At 42.3% G+C, this 15,721-nt stretch overlaps 1 protein-coding gene across 3 annotated transcripts in view; it reads right to left on the bottom strand.

The window, feature by feature from the left end:
* Positions 1-15,721, bottom strand: part of VAV3 (vav guanine nucleotide exchange factor 3) — a 151,892-nt gene that overhangs the window by 6,623 nt on the left and 129,548 nt on the right. For 2 of the 3 annotated variants that reach the window (XM_075287705.1, XM_075287707.1), the window contains exons 20-25: positions 13,253-13,389; positions 12,410-12,475; positions 11,348-11,385; positions 9,359-9,475; positions 7,391-7,478; positions 1,830-1,959 (exon numbers count right to left, since the gene is read on the bottom strand). In XM_075287705.1, coding sequence (XP_075143806.1) covers positions 1,830-1,959; positions 7,391-7,478; positions 9,359-9,475; positions 11,348-11,385; positions 12,410-12,475; positions 13,253-13,389 — 576 coding nt within the window. The remainder of the gene's footprint in view (positions 1-1,829; positions 1,960-7,390; positions 7,479-9,358; positions 9,476-11,347; positions 11,386-12,409; positions 12,476-13,252; positions 13,390-15,721) is intronic. The other variant, XM_075287706.1, reaches the window with a different exon arrangement.

Here is a 15,721-nt window from a genome sequence, read left to right as displayed (position 1 = left end):
AACAAGCAAAGACCAGAGAGTCACTACCACGTCACAATGTCACTGAGAAATAAAACCACAGCATCATTGAGCAGCGCAACTGGTATAACAAGCGCCAAAGCCACACACACAGCACAGTGCAGGGACGGGTGGCCTGTGTCCTCACATCAAGTAATGCATGAGCTGCAAATACTGTCTTCTGTTTATATTGGCTCTGATTATCTATGACTGTGTGAATGAAACCATAACAATATATAATATATGACTATGTGCACTATAATAATATATGACTGCGTGAATGCTCTATAATAATATGACTGTCTGAATATATGACTATCAATGTACTATAATAATGTATGACTGTGTGAATGCAATAAAATAATATATGACTATCAATGTACTATAATAATGTATGACTGTGTGAATGGAATGATAATATATGACTGCGTATATAATAATATATGACTGTGCACTATAATAATATGACAGTCTGCAATATAATATATGACTTTGCACTATAATGCTTTAGTATTTCCTTTTAAAGGGAATGTCCATCCTTCTATACCGTTTAGTGTTTCACTCTACCTATATATTTAGTACTATATCCATAAAGTAGTCAGAGCTCAGTTTTCTGATTCAGAGCTCCACGTCCTCTGCTCGGAGACAGACATCTTTAATATAATTCTAGCTACTTGCAGCCACCACACTGGCCAGTAAAGCATTATGTAGATAGGACCTAAGTCCTCCCTAGTGATGGGTACAGTCATTCACAATGATACTCCCTCCAGTGGATAAGGAGCTCTGTAGCAGAAAAATGTTATTACCGTACGCTACTTCTTGTGTAAAACAGTGACAAGTGACTACCGGTACATATCATGTGTCATGCCCAAAATTGCTGTGTAGCCTAAGCCTGACCTGTCGCTTTCTCCTGACAGCTGTGAGCATGCGGTATCAGACAGTGCTACCTCTACCCATCATGCAATAACATGGTGCTTAAGACTACAAGCACTTTTTACCCTCCAGATCTCCGCACACAAACACATTACTTATTACTATATTTTTCATTTAGAAGAATTCAGGATGGGTAAAAAGTAGAGCATGCTGCGTGTCATATATACACCCCAAAATGTACAGAGGCAGAAGAGTTTAACTTGAGTCTAATAACTTGCTGCAGCCAGTTAAACTTTACTACATCTGTATATTGCATGCATACTCTGACGGGAGGATACTACACCAGATCTACACAGAACACAAGAAGAATAAGAATCAAGTTATATTTAATGCCAGGAACAGGACTGGATCTTGTTGTTTTAGATCCAGAAAGCTTTTCTAAGGCTAGCTTTGGGAATGGCTTTTCTGATATCATAGGATGGGATCTGATCCTGTTCTTGGCACTCAGTGCGGCTCCAGCTCAGAGTTGTAATGCCACCATCTGTATGAATGTTGAGCCTGCTGGAGATGTAACAACCTATAATGCGGCTCTAAGAACTGTACCTTGTGGACAACAGCAGCGAATATCCGCATAATGCTCTACTATAGGGCCGGCAACTTTTCTGGGGCTGTGAATCCAGGGGCGAAGCTATAAGGGGTACTAATAGCAGCTTTACATTTAGCTCAGGACCTACGGGACTATTGCTAGTTCAACTCACTTGTATCGTGTGATATCAACCATTCATTGACATTAGAAAGTAACAGAGGCAAATATCATAGGGAGTACCCAGCTTCCAAATTCCAAAAATGAATAAATGGCCGCCATACTGTACTTTGTAGTTTCTGATGTGTGCAGCCTTAAAGGACTACTAGAGATGAAAGTAATTGAGTCACCCACAGGTAGATGAAGAAATACTTACATATTCCTGATGGCCGGTTACTTGCAAGTCCCGCTTGATTTTCTGGAGCATTGTAAGGAAAAAGAAGAGTTGTGTCCAAACTCCTAAAACCTTCTCGGAGAGACTGATGCTTATAATATTCTACAAGTTCCTGTACAGAAAAAACAAATACACCTATTATGTAAGCAATATTGTCCCTGTATATAATATGTATTACCACATTCCCATTAAAAAACCATAGACAGGTTCAGTACAATTATATGAACAGGGTGCAATACAATAATGGAGCCACTACAATCTACAGTGGGATCTTCTGTCCACCAGCCCACCAGGAAATACCACTCAAGTCCTAGAGATGAGCGAACACTGTTCGGATCAGCCGATCCGACCAGCACGCTCCCATAGAAATGAATGGAAGCACCTGGCACGCAGACTTTGCCGGCGGCCGGCCGCTTAACCCCCCGCATGCCGGCCGCTTCCATTCATTTCTATGGGAGCGTGCTGTGAGCGTGCTGTTCGAAACGGCTGTTCCGAACAGTGTTCGCTCATCTCTACAGACTCAACGTGATGTCAGACCTTCTGGAGCAACTTGTCTGGAGTATAGATAATACCGAAAACTACACAACTTGTACTGCATCATATGGCCAGAAGATACAACTTTACAAAAAGTCCCAACTTGGCCCTCACAGATCCTGTGAATTTATTCCTTAAGAATTTTTTCCCACATTATTTGGAGGGGAAATAATCTTTTCATTTGGTTGTTCCATTCTGTGACTCTATTAAAATCAGGTTTTGTAAAATGTGGTCAATATGGCAGTAAGATATAGAAAAAAAGTGGTTTCATCATTGCAAATCCTCCTTGTATGTACACTAAGGCCCCTTACAAATGACCGTGGCCGTGCTCAGTGTGCTACCCGTGTATTTCATGGATAGCACACTGACTCTTTTTTTTCAATGGGCCCGTACACACGGCTGTGAATTTCACGGCTGACAGTCCAAGTATCCTCAGATGGGACAGGTCCTATTCCTGACCTATTTTGCAGCCTTTGCTTCCATGGCTCCTATTCATTTAATGAAAGGAGCCACAAAAGCATTCCCGTGTCCCCTATGTGCCGCCCATGCTTTTAATTCATGGCCAGCTAGTGGCAGCACGGTCATTTGCAACCGGCTGTTATATATGAATAACTACTTGTAAGTCCCAGCCACCAGGCACTGTGCAGAAATGGGAATAAACTTACATATATATATATATATATATATATATATATATATATATATATATACAGTGGCGTAACTAGGAATGGCGGGGCCCCGTGGCGAACCTTTGACATGCCCCCCCCCCCCCCCCCCCGGCTGACCTCGAAAACCCCGACCAACGCCGAAAATCCCGCACGACCCCACCCCCCGCATTCCTACGCACACTATTACGCTCCATAGTGGCCCCTGCACACATTATTATACCCCATAGTGGCCCCTGCACACATTATTATACCCCATAGTGGCCCCTGCACACATTATTATACCCCATAGTGGCCCCTGCACACAGTATTATACCCCATAGTGGCCCCTGCACACAGTATTATACCCCATAGTGGCCCCTGCACACATTATTATACCCCATAGTGGCCCCTGCACACAGTATTATACCCCATAGTGGCCCCTGCACACAGTATTATAACCCATAGTGGCCCCTGCACACAGTATTATACCCCATAGTGGCCCCTGCACACATTATTATACCCCATAGTGGCCCCTGCACACAGTATTATCCCCCATTGTGGCCCCTTCACCCACTATTATGCCCCGTTGTGGACACCCATTAACAATTATTATACTCTGGGGTCTTTTCAGACCCCAGAGTATAATAATCGGAGACCCAGGGGAAGAACAACATAAAAAAAAAAAAAAACACTGTAACTTACCTGTCTCCCGACTCCCCGCTGGCGGCCATCTTCAATGACGTCAGGGACGTCATGTGACCGGGAGCCTGCGTCGCGACGCATGAGGACGCAGGCCCCGATCATGTGACGTCTGAGATGTCACACAAGTAGGCCGAAGCCTGCGCGGAGCCTGGAGAGGTAAGTAACACAGTTTTTTATGTTCAGTTACCTCTCCTGCACTTCCGATCATTATACTCGGGGTCCGAAAAGACCCCCGAGTATAATAGTGCTTGTGGGGCCCGCAGTGTCACTTACCGATCCCGGCCCCTGCCAGGATCGGTAAGTATATAGGGCCCGTTAGTGGCTGGAGTAACTCCAGCCGGTAACGGCCTATTAAAAAAAAAAAAAAAATGCAGCGGTAGCGGCTGCCACCGGGCCCCTAATGTCCGGGCCCTGTGGCAGCTGCTACTGCTGCTACCACGGTAGTTACGCCACTGTATATATATATATATATATATATATATATATATATATATATATATATATACAGTCCTATGAAAAAGTTTGGGCACCCCTATTAATCTTAATCATTTTTAGTTCTAAATATTTTGGTGTTTGCAACAGCCATTTCAGTTTGATATATCTAATAACTGATGGACACAGTAATATTTCAGGATTGAAATGAGGTTTATTGTACTAACAGAAAATGTGCAATATGCATCAAACCAAAATTTGATCGGTGCAAAAATATGGGCACCTCAACAGAAAAGTGACATTAATATTTAGTACATCCTCCTTTTGCAAAGATAACAGCCTCTAGTTGCTTCCTGTAGCTTTTAATCAGTTCCTGGATCCTGGATAAAGGTATTTTGGACCATTTCTTTCTACAAAACAATTCAAGTTCAGTTAAGTCTGATGGTCGCTGAACATGGACAGCCCGCTCTCAAATGATCTGAAAACAAAGATTGTTCAACATAGTTGTTCAGGGGAAGGATACAAAACGTTGTCTCAGAGATTTAACCTGTCAGTTTCCACTGTGAGGAACATAGTAAGGAAATGGAAGACCACAGGGACAGTTCTTGTTAAGCCCAGAAGTGGCAGGCCAAGAAAAATATCAGAAAGGCAGAGGAGAAGAATGGTGAGAACAGTCAAGGACAATCCACAGACCACCTCCAAAGAGCTGCAGCATCATCTTGCTGCAGATGGTGTCACTGTGCATTGGTCAACAATACAGCGCACTTTGCACAAGGAGAAGCTGTATGGGAGAGTGATGAGAAAGAAGCCTTTTCTGCACGTACGCCACAAATAGAGTTGCCTGAGGTATGCAAAAGCACATTTGGACAAGCCAACTTCATTTTGGAAACAAAGATTGAGTTGTTTGGTTATAAAAAAAAGGCGTTATGCATGGCGTCCAAAAAGAAACAGCATTCCAAGAAAAACACATGCTACCCACTGTAAAATTTGGTGGAGTTTCCATCATACTTTGGGGCTGTGTGGCCAATGCCGGCACCGGGAATCTTGTTAAAGTTGAGGGTCGCATGGATTCCACTCAGTATCAGCAGATTCTTGAGAATAATGTTCAAGAATCAGTGACGAAGTTGAAGTTACGCCGGGGATGGATATTTCAGCAAGACAATGATACAAAACACCGCTCCAAATCCTCAGGCATTCATGCAGAGGAACAATTACAATGTTCTGGAATGGCCATCCCAGTCCCCAGACCTGAATATCATTGAACATCTGTGGGATGATTTGAAGCGGGCTGTCCATGCTCGGCGACCATCTAACTTAACTGAACTTGAATTGTTTGTCCAAAATACCTTCATCCAGGATCCAGGAACTGATTAAAAGCTACAGGAAGCGACTAGAGGCTGTTATCTTTGCAAAAGGAGGATCTACTAAATATTAATGTCACTTTTCTGTTGAGGTGCCCATATTTTTGCACCGGTCAAATTTTGGTTTAATGCATATTGCGCATTTTCTGTTAGTACAATAAACCTCATTTCAATCCTGAAATATTACTGTGTCCATCAGTTATTAGATATATCAAACTGAAATGGCTGTTGCAAACACCAAAATATTTAGAACTAAAAATGATTAAGATTAATAGGGGTGCCCAAACTTTTTCATAGGACTGTATATATATATATATTGTATATATTATATGTAAGTCAGCTAAATGAAACAATTTTGGTGGGACGTACATGCATGGAGACCTTCCTATTCCTCCTCAGCCTATCCTTTGGTTCCCCAAAGTATAACCAATGACAGAGGCTTATTCTTCTCTCCCCATTAAAAAATATGCAGACTCAGCTGAACCGAGCATACATGTCTAAGGAGAATTCAGAAGGAACAGCCGTCAGTTGATAGCTACTGAAAGTGTATGAGCACCTTATATAATATGGGTATTGTTCTCTTTCATCTTCCTATATTTTCTTTTTTTTTTTTCTACAATAATTTTGTCTTCCTTCTGAATTGCAGAGCTGGCAAGGTCACATTAAAGATGGAAAAAGCCTGACATGATTTATCTTGGATTCAGGCTTTACAAAATAAACTCACTCAGGGGGTGTAAACTTTTTATATCCACTGTTTATCCTAAAAGGCTCCATATATACCAAAGCAAACATATATATCTAGTTATATTTGAGCAGTATATTTACACTGTAAGTGAACTAATTTATTCTCTCTATTCCAATTATACAAATATATTGTTCTACTTTTATTGCTATGTTCCGGGGTTGTAAAACTCTATAAAAAGCCATTACAAAGAGGCACAATTTGGAAAGTTTATGTGGAAAATTAAATCTCTTTCATTATTACGTCTCCTAAAAGTCAGTTCTCTTTCATTCATTTTAGCTTAAAAAAAAAATGAATAGCAGGAAAGCACAACAGTCTCTAGCAGGCCATAAAGCAAAAGCATTATATCACATTAGTCATCTGAGTAATTCAAGAATATTCTAGGTCAACCGCAGGAACCGTATACCCAGGATAGACACATGCTGGGCAGTCAACACTTATACATACTGCTGCATGGTTAGCATTAAATATCGGAGAAATTGGTTTTCTAAGGGGCCTACTACGACTAAATATTCTTCACATCTCCCCACGTTGCGTGGGTCCCTAAGGCTCTCAATGGCGTCCGACACATATAGGAAATGCCATGTGGAGGCGGGTCATCAGTCAGGCCAAGGACTGGCTAAGCCACCATCTCCATACACGTGTAGGGGCCACCTCCTGGACAAATACCACACTAGAAGCAATAAAACATGAACTTGCCTTTCCAGATCCCTTTAAGCATTTGTTACGCCCCATTTTTTGTGACCGTGCGATATTTTATTGTGAACTGTATTCCTATAGGATCGACTGACACATTCACAGCCACACCCCAATACTTCATCTAAGCATAAAATGATTTTTTAGGCACTGCAGCACCCCTGGAGAGCAGGATCTGTCCAATCACAACATCAGATGGATAGTGAGACCGTAGGTTCATAACCAATACGTAATAATCTATGAGGAACCTATAATTGAGCCCAACTATTATAACGAATTCCCACCCTGCAATATAATGCAATCTCTTTAGTTAACAAGTCATATAGCTTTCAAGTTGCGGCAAGATGCTTTTGGGCAGAAGGAGTTTAACAAACAATAGATCAGTGTGACATTTTTTTTTTTTCACGAAGGAGCGGAATCAATGCTTACCATTAAACTTTTAAATTTCCTATTTTCTGCAATGTGAAAAAAGCCATCTCTTGTTAATATCTTGATGTGCTTCACTTCATTGTTGTACCTGCGGGCAAGGCATAACTTCTGAATATAAATTTGCTTTTAATCAGCCAAGGATCAATAATTACCTGCGGGCAGGGCCCAAAATAAGAGTAAACAGATTCATTGCAGAGGCTGAGAGTATATTCCATCCAACACAGGCCTGACAACTCATTAACAGAATATATTTAGCCGGGTGAAGAAAAAGATGCAGTTTGTTTGTAAAAGATTGGGGAACAAGATCGTATTTATATCCAATTAGGTCTCTTATATACAGCGTGATTAAAAGCATATTATTTGTGACTATGGGCTACTTCCAATATTTGGAGGTAGATGTGCTAAATGGAAAAGGTGCAGAGTAATATAGTATATCCAGCATGGATATGAAGTAGGCCATGTATATTTATACATATCTCCGACAAGTGTTAGTTGCATGCCAAACATTAAGGTACCTATACCTCTACATAGAGATGTGACACCAAACAACACCACAACACAAAACAGCTGGGTTTCTGCTCCTTTTTTGCTATGATCACATTACATCATGTTTGAGAATAAGATAATATACAACATTTAATTCTGTGCCAGGACGTGTACCACAGTGCCCCCTGACCAGTGTTGTGTGCTAACGTACAGATGTAGCAGCCACGGAAGGATTTTCCAACCCCTAGGTGGTATTTACATCCAGACCCTGCACAGATCCCTTGATCCAGCCTCATACTTCTGCCACAAGCTACTGCACAGGATGGGGCCAGAAGCAACCCCGCTCCAATTCCAGTAATTGGTGCCCAGCTGCAACCTCATCTACTGTATTGCACCTATTACAGCATCAGAACATGGATCAGGTGATCAGTGAGGGGTCTGGGTGTTAATCCCCACTGATCAGATACAAATGACTTATTCTGTCGATAGGCCACCAACATAAAAAAAAAACACCTGGGGGCCAGAAAACCCCCAATAAAAGAACATGTGTTGCACCATTTTTCATGTTATGGTGCACTACAAAGTGAATAAAAGATGTTGGGAAATGAACATTTGTTAACACCATGTGAATGTTCATTTAGCAACTACTGCATCTGTAGGGTATAGCTGTAGGGTATAGCGAGCTTCCTTTTCGCCTATGAAGCGGTTGTTTGCACAAGCTTTTATGGATTACTGTAAGTATTGATTATTCATTATTGGAGTGCAGTGTAACATTACATATGCACAGTGGAGATCTTGGGGTATGGCTTCAGATGATGACTATTATTTATGTAATATCCCTAGGGTATATGGCACTGAACGTGTTAATGACAAGTGCTCACTGTTATTGTCCATTGTTGTCTAGGACAGTAAACCAGCTAATGTCAGGATCACTGGTGATCTAGTGCAGTAAAGTCAGTATTCCTGGTGGTCTAATGTAGTGAAGGGGTTAGTCATACTGCCCCAGCTAATGTAAACTGCTCCCTTGGTGCTGTAAATGCTGTTAGCGGAATAAAAACAATACCTTTCTTATGTTTCAGAGCCCCAGGGATGCAGAGAAAAAGAACTTTTATTCTTTATTTAAATGAGAATCTTGGAGCACAGGGGAAGCTTTCTTCTATTACCAAGCACTGCTCAATCATCACTAAGCATGCCCATCCTGCATTCAGCTCATGGGGAGGATCAACTCACACTGGAAACATGATGCAGCAGTGCTCAGTAATAGAAGAAAACTCTGTGCAGGACTTTTTACTCAGCCAATTTTCAGCAGACACTGCAATGGAGTCACATAGCCTAAAGCTCACTAAGGATGGGTGCTCAGTAGGTAACCCTAGAAAACCTCTAGAAATGTTTGCCTTGTATTATAATAGCTCTGTTACACTTGCTCAGTATGTAGACTTTGAGTATCTTAGGTCTGAATTGTGAGGGCTCAGAAATACTTACTTAATACTGATGGCATACTCTCTAGTCTCCTTCGTTCTGTGTCGGATGAGGTAGGTACTGTTTTCTCTATTCATCAGCTCCACCTCTGCCTGCACCCTCCTCATAGCCCCTGCATACCTGGAGGGGGGAGAAAACGTTTTACACATTAATATAAAAACATTACAATTCTGAGTATTTTATGCCGCAGAAAAGAAAACATTGTACTAGCATACATACACAATTTAATCACTAATAGAGATCAGCGAGTACTAGTCGAAACTGCCGTTTCGAATAGCACGCTCCCATAGGAATGAATGGACGCAGCCAGCGCGCAGGGGGTTAAGCGGCCAGACACCGGCACAGGCTGCGTGCCGGCTGCATCCTTTCATTCCTATCTCTAATCACTGATATTCTGCAACTTTTATGCTATCATGGTGTCGATGCCTAACAAGCACAAGCCTTCCTCCAGAGCTACCCATAGCCCAGCGAATTGAGTTCAAGTTACTAACGTTAACATACAAAGCCATCCACAAGCTGTCCCCTCCATATATCTCTGACTTAATCTCCTGCTACCTGCCCACACGTAACCTCAGATCCTCCAATGACCTCCTACTCCGCTCTGCTCTCATCCGTTCCTCACACAACTGTCTGCAAGATTTCTCCCATGTATCCCCCATACTCTGGAACTCCCTACCAAGACACATAAGACTGACCCAGCGCCGCACCTCCCATGAGGCAACCTGAAGCGACCGCTTCAGGCGGCGCTATGCCAGGGCCCCGAGGGGGGGGGGGGGGCGGCATTTTTGCTGGCTTAGCATCACCGTCTCAGCAGCCCGGCACAGTAAGCGAGCGGTGGATTGGGGCGGCCCTGTGGACGCAGCGCTACGCCAGTGGCCGCCCCTCACGCTTAGCAGAGAGCAGGTCCTCTCCCTGCCTGCTCTCTGCCTGCTAACGACGCTCACTCCGCTCGGCCCTGCCCCCTCCGCTCAGCCACACCCCCTCCGCTCCGCCCCCTCCTCCGGCAAGTGGGGGGGGGGTGGCTTTCTGACGTCCGCCTCAGGCGGCACAAACCATAGGTTCACCCCTGGACTGACCCCCACAATCACAGGCTTCAAGAAGGTCCTGAAGACTCACCTATTCAGGAATGCCTACAACCCCCAATAACACTACTGTCACCACACCACCATCTGAACTGTCTTTACCCCCCTTCCCTCATAGATGGTAAGCCCTCGTGGGCAGGGCCCTCTACCCCACTGTGCCAGTCGGTCACTGTTAGTATTAGATCTACCTGTATATTTTGTGTATCGTATGTAACCTTCAAAGGTAAAGCACCATGGAATTAATGGTGCTATATAAACAATAATAATAATAATAATAATAATAATGATTACTTATTCAGTGTGAACACTATATCTAATCTACAGTACAGATGTAGCCATCTTCAACTTATACTCACTGCACTGTGATAACTCACAACACAGATAAGTTGCTCTAGCCCCCTCCAAAGCATAGTGGTGGTTCTGGGGAACTGCATGGTGTCTGGGCTGCCCGTCCACTAGCACCTTCCCGCACCCAGAGGACAGATCGTGTACTGATGGCCTATCCTGTGCATAGGTCAGGAGTAAGAAAAATCAGTTTGGGCCAGAAACCCTTTAAATCGACAGGAAACAAGTGAAACAACTTCAGGATAACACAAGAGCTACCCACTATAATGCAGGACAGGGAAGGCTGTAAGCTATGTACTAAGCAAGGACTGTGAAGAGTCATTACTCCAAAAGTAGACTGGATGTAATACAGATATATTCCACAGCAGATCTGTATAAATCCTACTGTTGTTGGCTCCTGGAGGTTTGACACTGGGTCATACAGGCCACAGTATTTTGTCCACTCCTGTTCTAGATTTTCTAAACATGTAGAAGTACAGAAAGATGGACGTTTTCATCATGTCCATTGTAATTCATAGGCTGAGACAAACATGAAAAGGTTAAACACTGGACTCTATGTACTCACCATGGCTGTCCAGAGTAATCTACTGGCTTTGGCACCTGCTGTGGGAGAAGAGACCAGTAAGTGAGAATAAACATGATCTTATCTGTGGATAAGTCCCAGGTCCAGATGCAGAAGCTTCATATGTACAAAATGTCCCTAAATATACTAAGGACAAGGAGATACAGCCTAGTTGTTCTAGAGTATCTATAAAGTCTGCTTTTATGATTTAGTAAGCTGGCCATTGATTTATATACTGGGCCTTGTGCACTCCCCTCTGCAGTCTACTAAATGTGGGGTATATACACACAACACAGATGGGTTACAGTTAGGGTTGAGCCGAACTTGAGATTTCAGGATAATTTTTAAGATCTGATTTCTGATCATTTTCCATCCGAACCCGATACTGATCCCAATTCAGATCCTAATGCAAATCAATGGGATTTTTTCATGATCGAAAATTTTAAAACGATCCTATTCACTACACAGCGTGTAGTGATTAAAAAATCCGCCGGCCACTTAGTCCCCCCTGCTGTCCAATTACCTGCACAGAACCGTACGCGCTCCCACCTCCCTAGTGAATCACTCATGTCTCCTCGCCCTGTACCCGCCCACACTCTCCTAAGCCACGACAAGCCCTGCCTACTCCCAGCATCAGTAACATAGCCTAGGGAGGCGGGGGTGCACACGGTGCTCTGCCGGCCTCTGAATGAGAGAGGAGAGGACAGAGTACAATGGCCCGGATCTCCAGAGAGCGGCAGCGGTTCTGTGCAGGTAACTAGGGTTGAGCGATCGGGATCGGAATTCCATTCCCAATCATTTTTAGGCGGGATCGGAACCCGATCGTGATTGTGAAATTTACTCAATCGCCGATCGGGATCCGATCTTTTCCGATCCCAATCGCTCAACCCTTGTTACAGTACAATACTCTGTAACTAAAGTGGAAAACTGGAAACGCCAAAGAAAATTCCAGCAAGGATTCAGACTAGTGCTCAGGGAGAGCGGCCTATTTATCATGTCTATGCTTTTTCTGACACTTAAGACTCTTCCAGGTAGATAAGTGTTAATACATACGATCATACTTACACACGGGCTGGGTTTTACAGCATCACTTGGAAAAAAGCCGAGTTCTCCAGTGGCAATGTTTTTTCCCTGAAATAAAACAATAATATCAGATTTTTTTGTTTGATTTTATCATATAAGGGAAATTTGAAGATATTTCAGAATAAACTACCTGTGCTGTAATGGGAAAGATAATAAAGCAGAATAGCCTAACTTGTTACCCCAAGGGTCCATCATTAGAGTATATATAACATATAACATGTGCAGGTATCAAAATCTGTTCAGCCAAAGTTATACACTCTTTTCATTTTGATGTAAATTAGGTTATACTAGTCAAGTGGGTGGTAACACTCCGTGACATACAGCACTCGGAGACCCCATCCCAGAGAAGGTACAGCGATACTGCCCACTTGGCTAGTAGACTCTAATTTGCATTAACAGTAAAAGGGCTTATATCTTTAGAATAACTCAACAAATCCCCAAAATAGAAGGGCACCTGTCAAATGGTTTTTCCACTCTAAACTGGTCCTAAACTTGATTTTTCGGCAACAGAAAGCTTAGCGATGGACACCATTACAGCAGCATTACTTGATCGTGCTCACGATGGGACCAGTTTAGGGTGAAAGAAACACTTGATAAGCTCCCTTTGAGTCCTAAACATAGAAGTTTTTATTTACTTAAGTGCTGGATTTTGAGTTTCTATGGAATTTGTCAGGGTATTAAGGTGGAAAATGTCCATCTTTGAGATAAATCTAAGAAACAGAAGTTCACCATGGGTATCCTTGCACATTGACAGGGCATAGTTTGTAAGGCGAGGACCTTTTCTCCTAGATCCTACAATCCCATATAAAACTACCACAGACCTACCTGCCAAAACAGACTGAGAGGATCAGCCCGTATTAACTCGATGGTGTCTCCAACTTGTATGGTGAGGGAAGGGCCATTGTTCACTGGAGGTGCCGGGTACCCGTTGTAAGTCCTAATAACCTGCAACCTGGGTAAACCTAAAGGATAAAATTTAGACTTATATGAAATCTTGAGTGAAAATTTAGGTTTCCCATAGAAAGTATTCATCTTTAGGTCCAGAAAACTTCCTAATACTTCACTGTTTAACCTTGTTGCTTGCAAGTATGAACTACACGTTGATCTCCAACCACACATTGTAGATACAACCAGTTTAGCATTAACAACCATGCCATGTAAAAATTGTAGCCATAAAGGATACTGCATAATGTACTTAGTATTTGATCAGCAACTGTAAGGCCACTATCAATATGAATGTAAACCTATGGGGCAACATGGTAGCTCAGTGGTTAGCCTTGCAGCACTGGAGTCCTGGGTTCGAATCTTGCCAAGGACAACATCTGCAAGGAGTTTGTATGTTCTCCCCGTGTTTGCGTGGATTTCCTCCCATACTCCAAAGACATACTGATAGGGAAAAATGTAGATTGTGAGCCCTATATGGAGCTCACAATCTACATAAAAACAATATGCATATAAACCTATGTCGTATAAATCCACATCCACATTACAGAGCATACTGTAGGAGCAATTGTTATGAGGATTGGAGTACTAAAGATCCTTAATACCGATGGCCTACTAGATCCTATAATACTTGTACAGTACTAATATAAGATACTGATGCGTCCGTAGGTTGCACATTTTTAATAGCCATTCCCCAGGTCATATGAATTTTTCCCAACAAAAAAATAAAAGGACACGTTTATGGTCTGCAAGAAACACTGACGTCTGAATAAACATATTGCAATGAATGGCTACGTATGGAATCTGTAGAAAATGCAGATGTCACATGTACATGATATCTCACATCAAACCGCATTATATACCTTACCGTATTCCCTAACACAATTTCCATTCTGATAATAAATGGCAGGGTCAGTGTGTAAACACTACAGCGGGCCGAGCACGCTCATATTAGCGAGATAATGATTTCTAGACAAAGCCACTAATTGGCACTGGCAGAAAACACAGATGCTGTAAATGAATTTCTGGTAAAATTAGTAAGTATTTAGCACATTATATTAGAGCTCCGACTAATGTGCATTCATGTATCCAAATTATCAATGCAAATTCTGCTGAGGTGTTTCCCAAGTGGTCTTCAAGTTACTTTATTATACAGAAAATATATAAACTGAAAGCTGGCAGCATAAAAGTAATAACAGGTGATGACAACCTGCAATAGTACAAAGCCACAAGGTCATACTAGGAGGAGACAGTGCCAGCTGGATGGGAAAGTATAGATACACTGGATGTATATCATATATGTCAGATGGGATCCGGATGAAATAAACAAGGCTGCTTTCCTAAAAACAGTGCCACAATTGTCTGCAGGATGTGTCTGGTATTGAATCTCTGCTCCATTCACTTCATTGGAACTTAGCTGTAATACCGGACAAATGGAGCAATGTAGGCGGGTACAATTGGGATTCCTGCATCAAGAAAGTGAAGAAAGACCTCATTGGAGTACAAGAGGAATGAGCTGCAGTGCAGTAGACAGCTCCGTTCTCAGAGTAGTGGCCAGATCAGGTACTGCAGATCACCTGAATGGGAGATAAGCCGTAATGACCCAGTTCAGCCACTACACAGAAAACAGCGCTATTTGCTCATTTCTCTGTGTATCATCAGCTGATTCTACCACCAAAGGGAATGAAATCCAGTTTACTCTCACCCTCATTCTTCCCATTGTCAAGTAGAATTGGGCACTTTAATACAGAGTAGGGCATAACTATGGATACACCCACATAAAATGGAACAGGTTGCTGATATTACCTTACTGTTTGTGCCATGTAATTACATGGGAGGGGGGAAACCGCTATTTGATTGCATGTATTCCAGAGTTGGGGATGAGTAAGGACGCGGGGCGGTATGAATGGAGACTGTCCGGTTATTATTAGCTGCGTTTTTTTACTTTTACACTGCCACGTACGGTCCTTGTCTTTATTGTATTTCCTTTTTTGTTTTGAATTTTATTCATTTGCCCTATATATTACATCACAATTATCCCATATTTTATATCTAATGTGATATAATGTATTTATGGAAAATCATATATAAAACCTTATAAAAATTTAAACTGTACACATAAAGTTGAGTAACTTTGCATATACTTTGCATGATACCCCAGAGCTGCAATCAAAATTCTGCTGCAAGAGTCCAGCTTTTTCAGAAACACCCTTAACAATCTAGTAACACTTCTATAATGGATCAGACTGCAAATCCATAGTGGATGATGTTTTGTACGATAATGATAAAAGTTACAATAGACACATGGCGTACAAGTCACCACAATATATCTAATACACTATGTTAGGGATT

This window comes from Leptodactylus fuscus, chromosome 9 (assembly GCF_031893055.1).
Source record: "Leptodactylus fuscus isolate aLepFus1 chromosome 9, aLepFus1.hap2, whole genome shotgun sequence".
In the NCBI taxonomy this organism is placed as follows: Eukaryota; Metazoa; Chordata; class Amphibia; order Anura; family Leptodactylidae; genus Leptodactylus; species Leptodactylus fuscus.
Note: the sequence above shows the minus strand (reverse complement) of the source record. Positions and strands in the feature narration are given on the sequence as shown.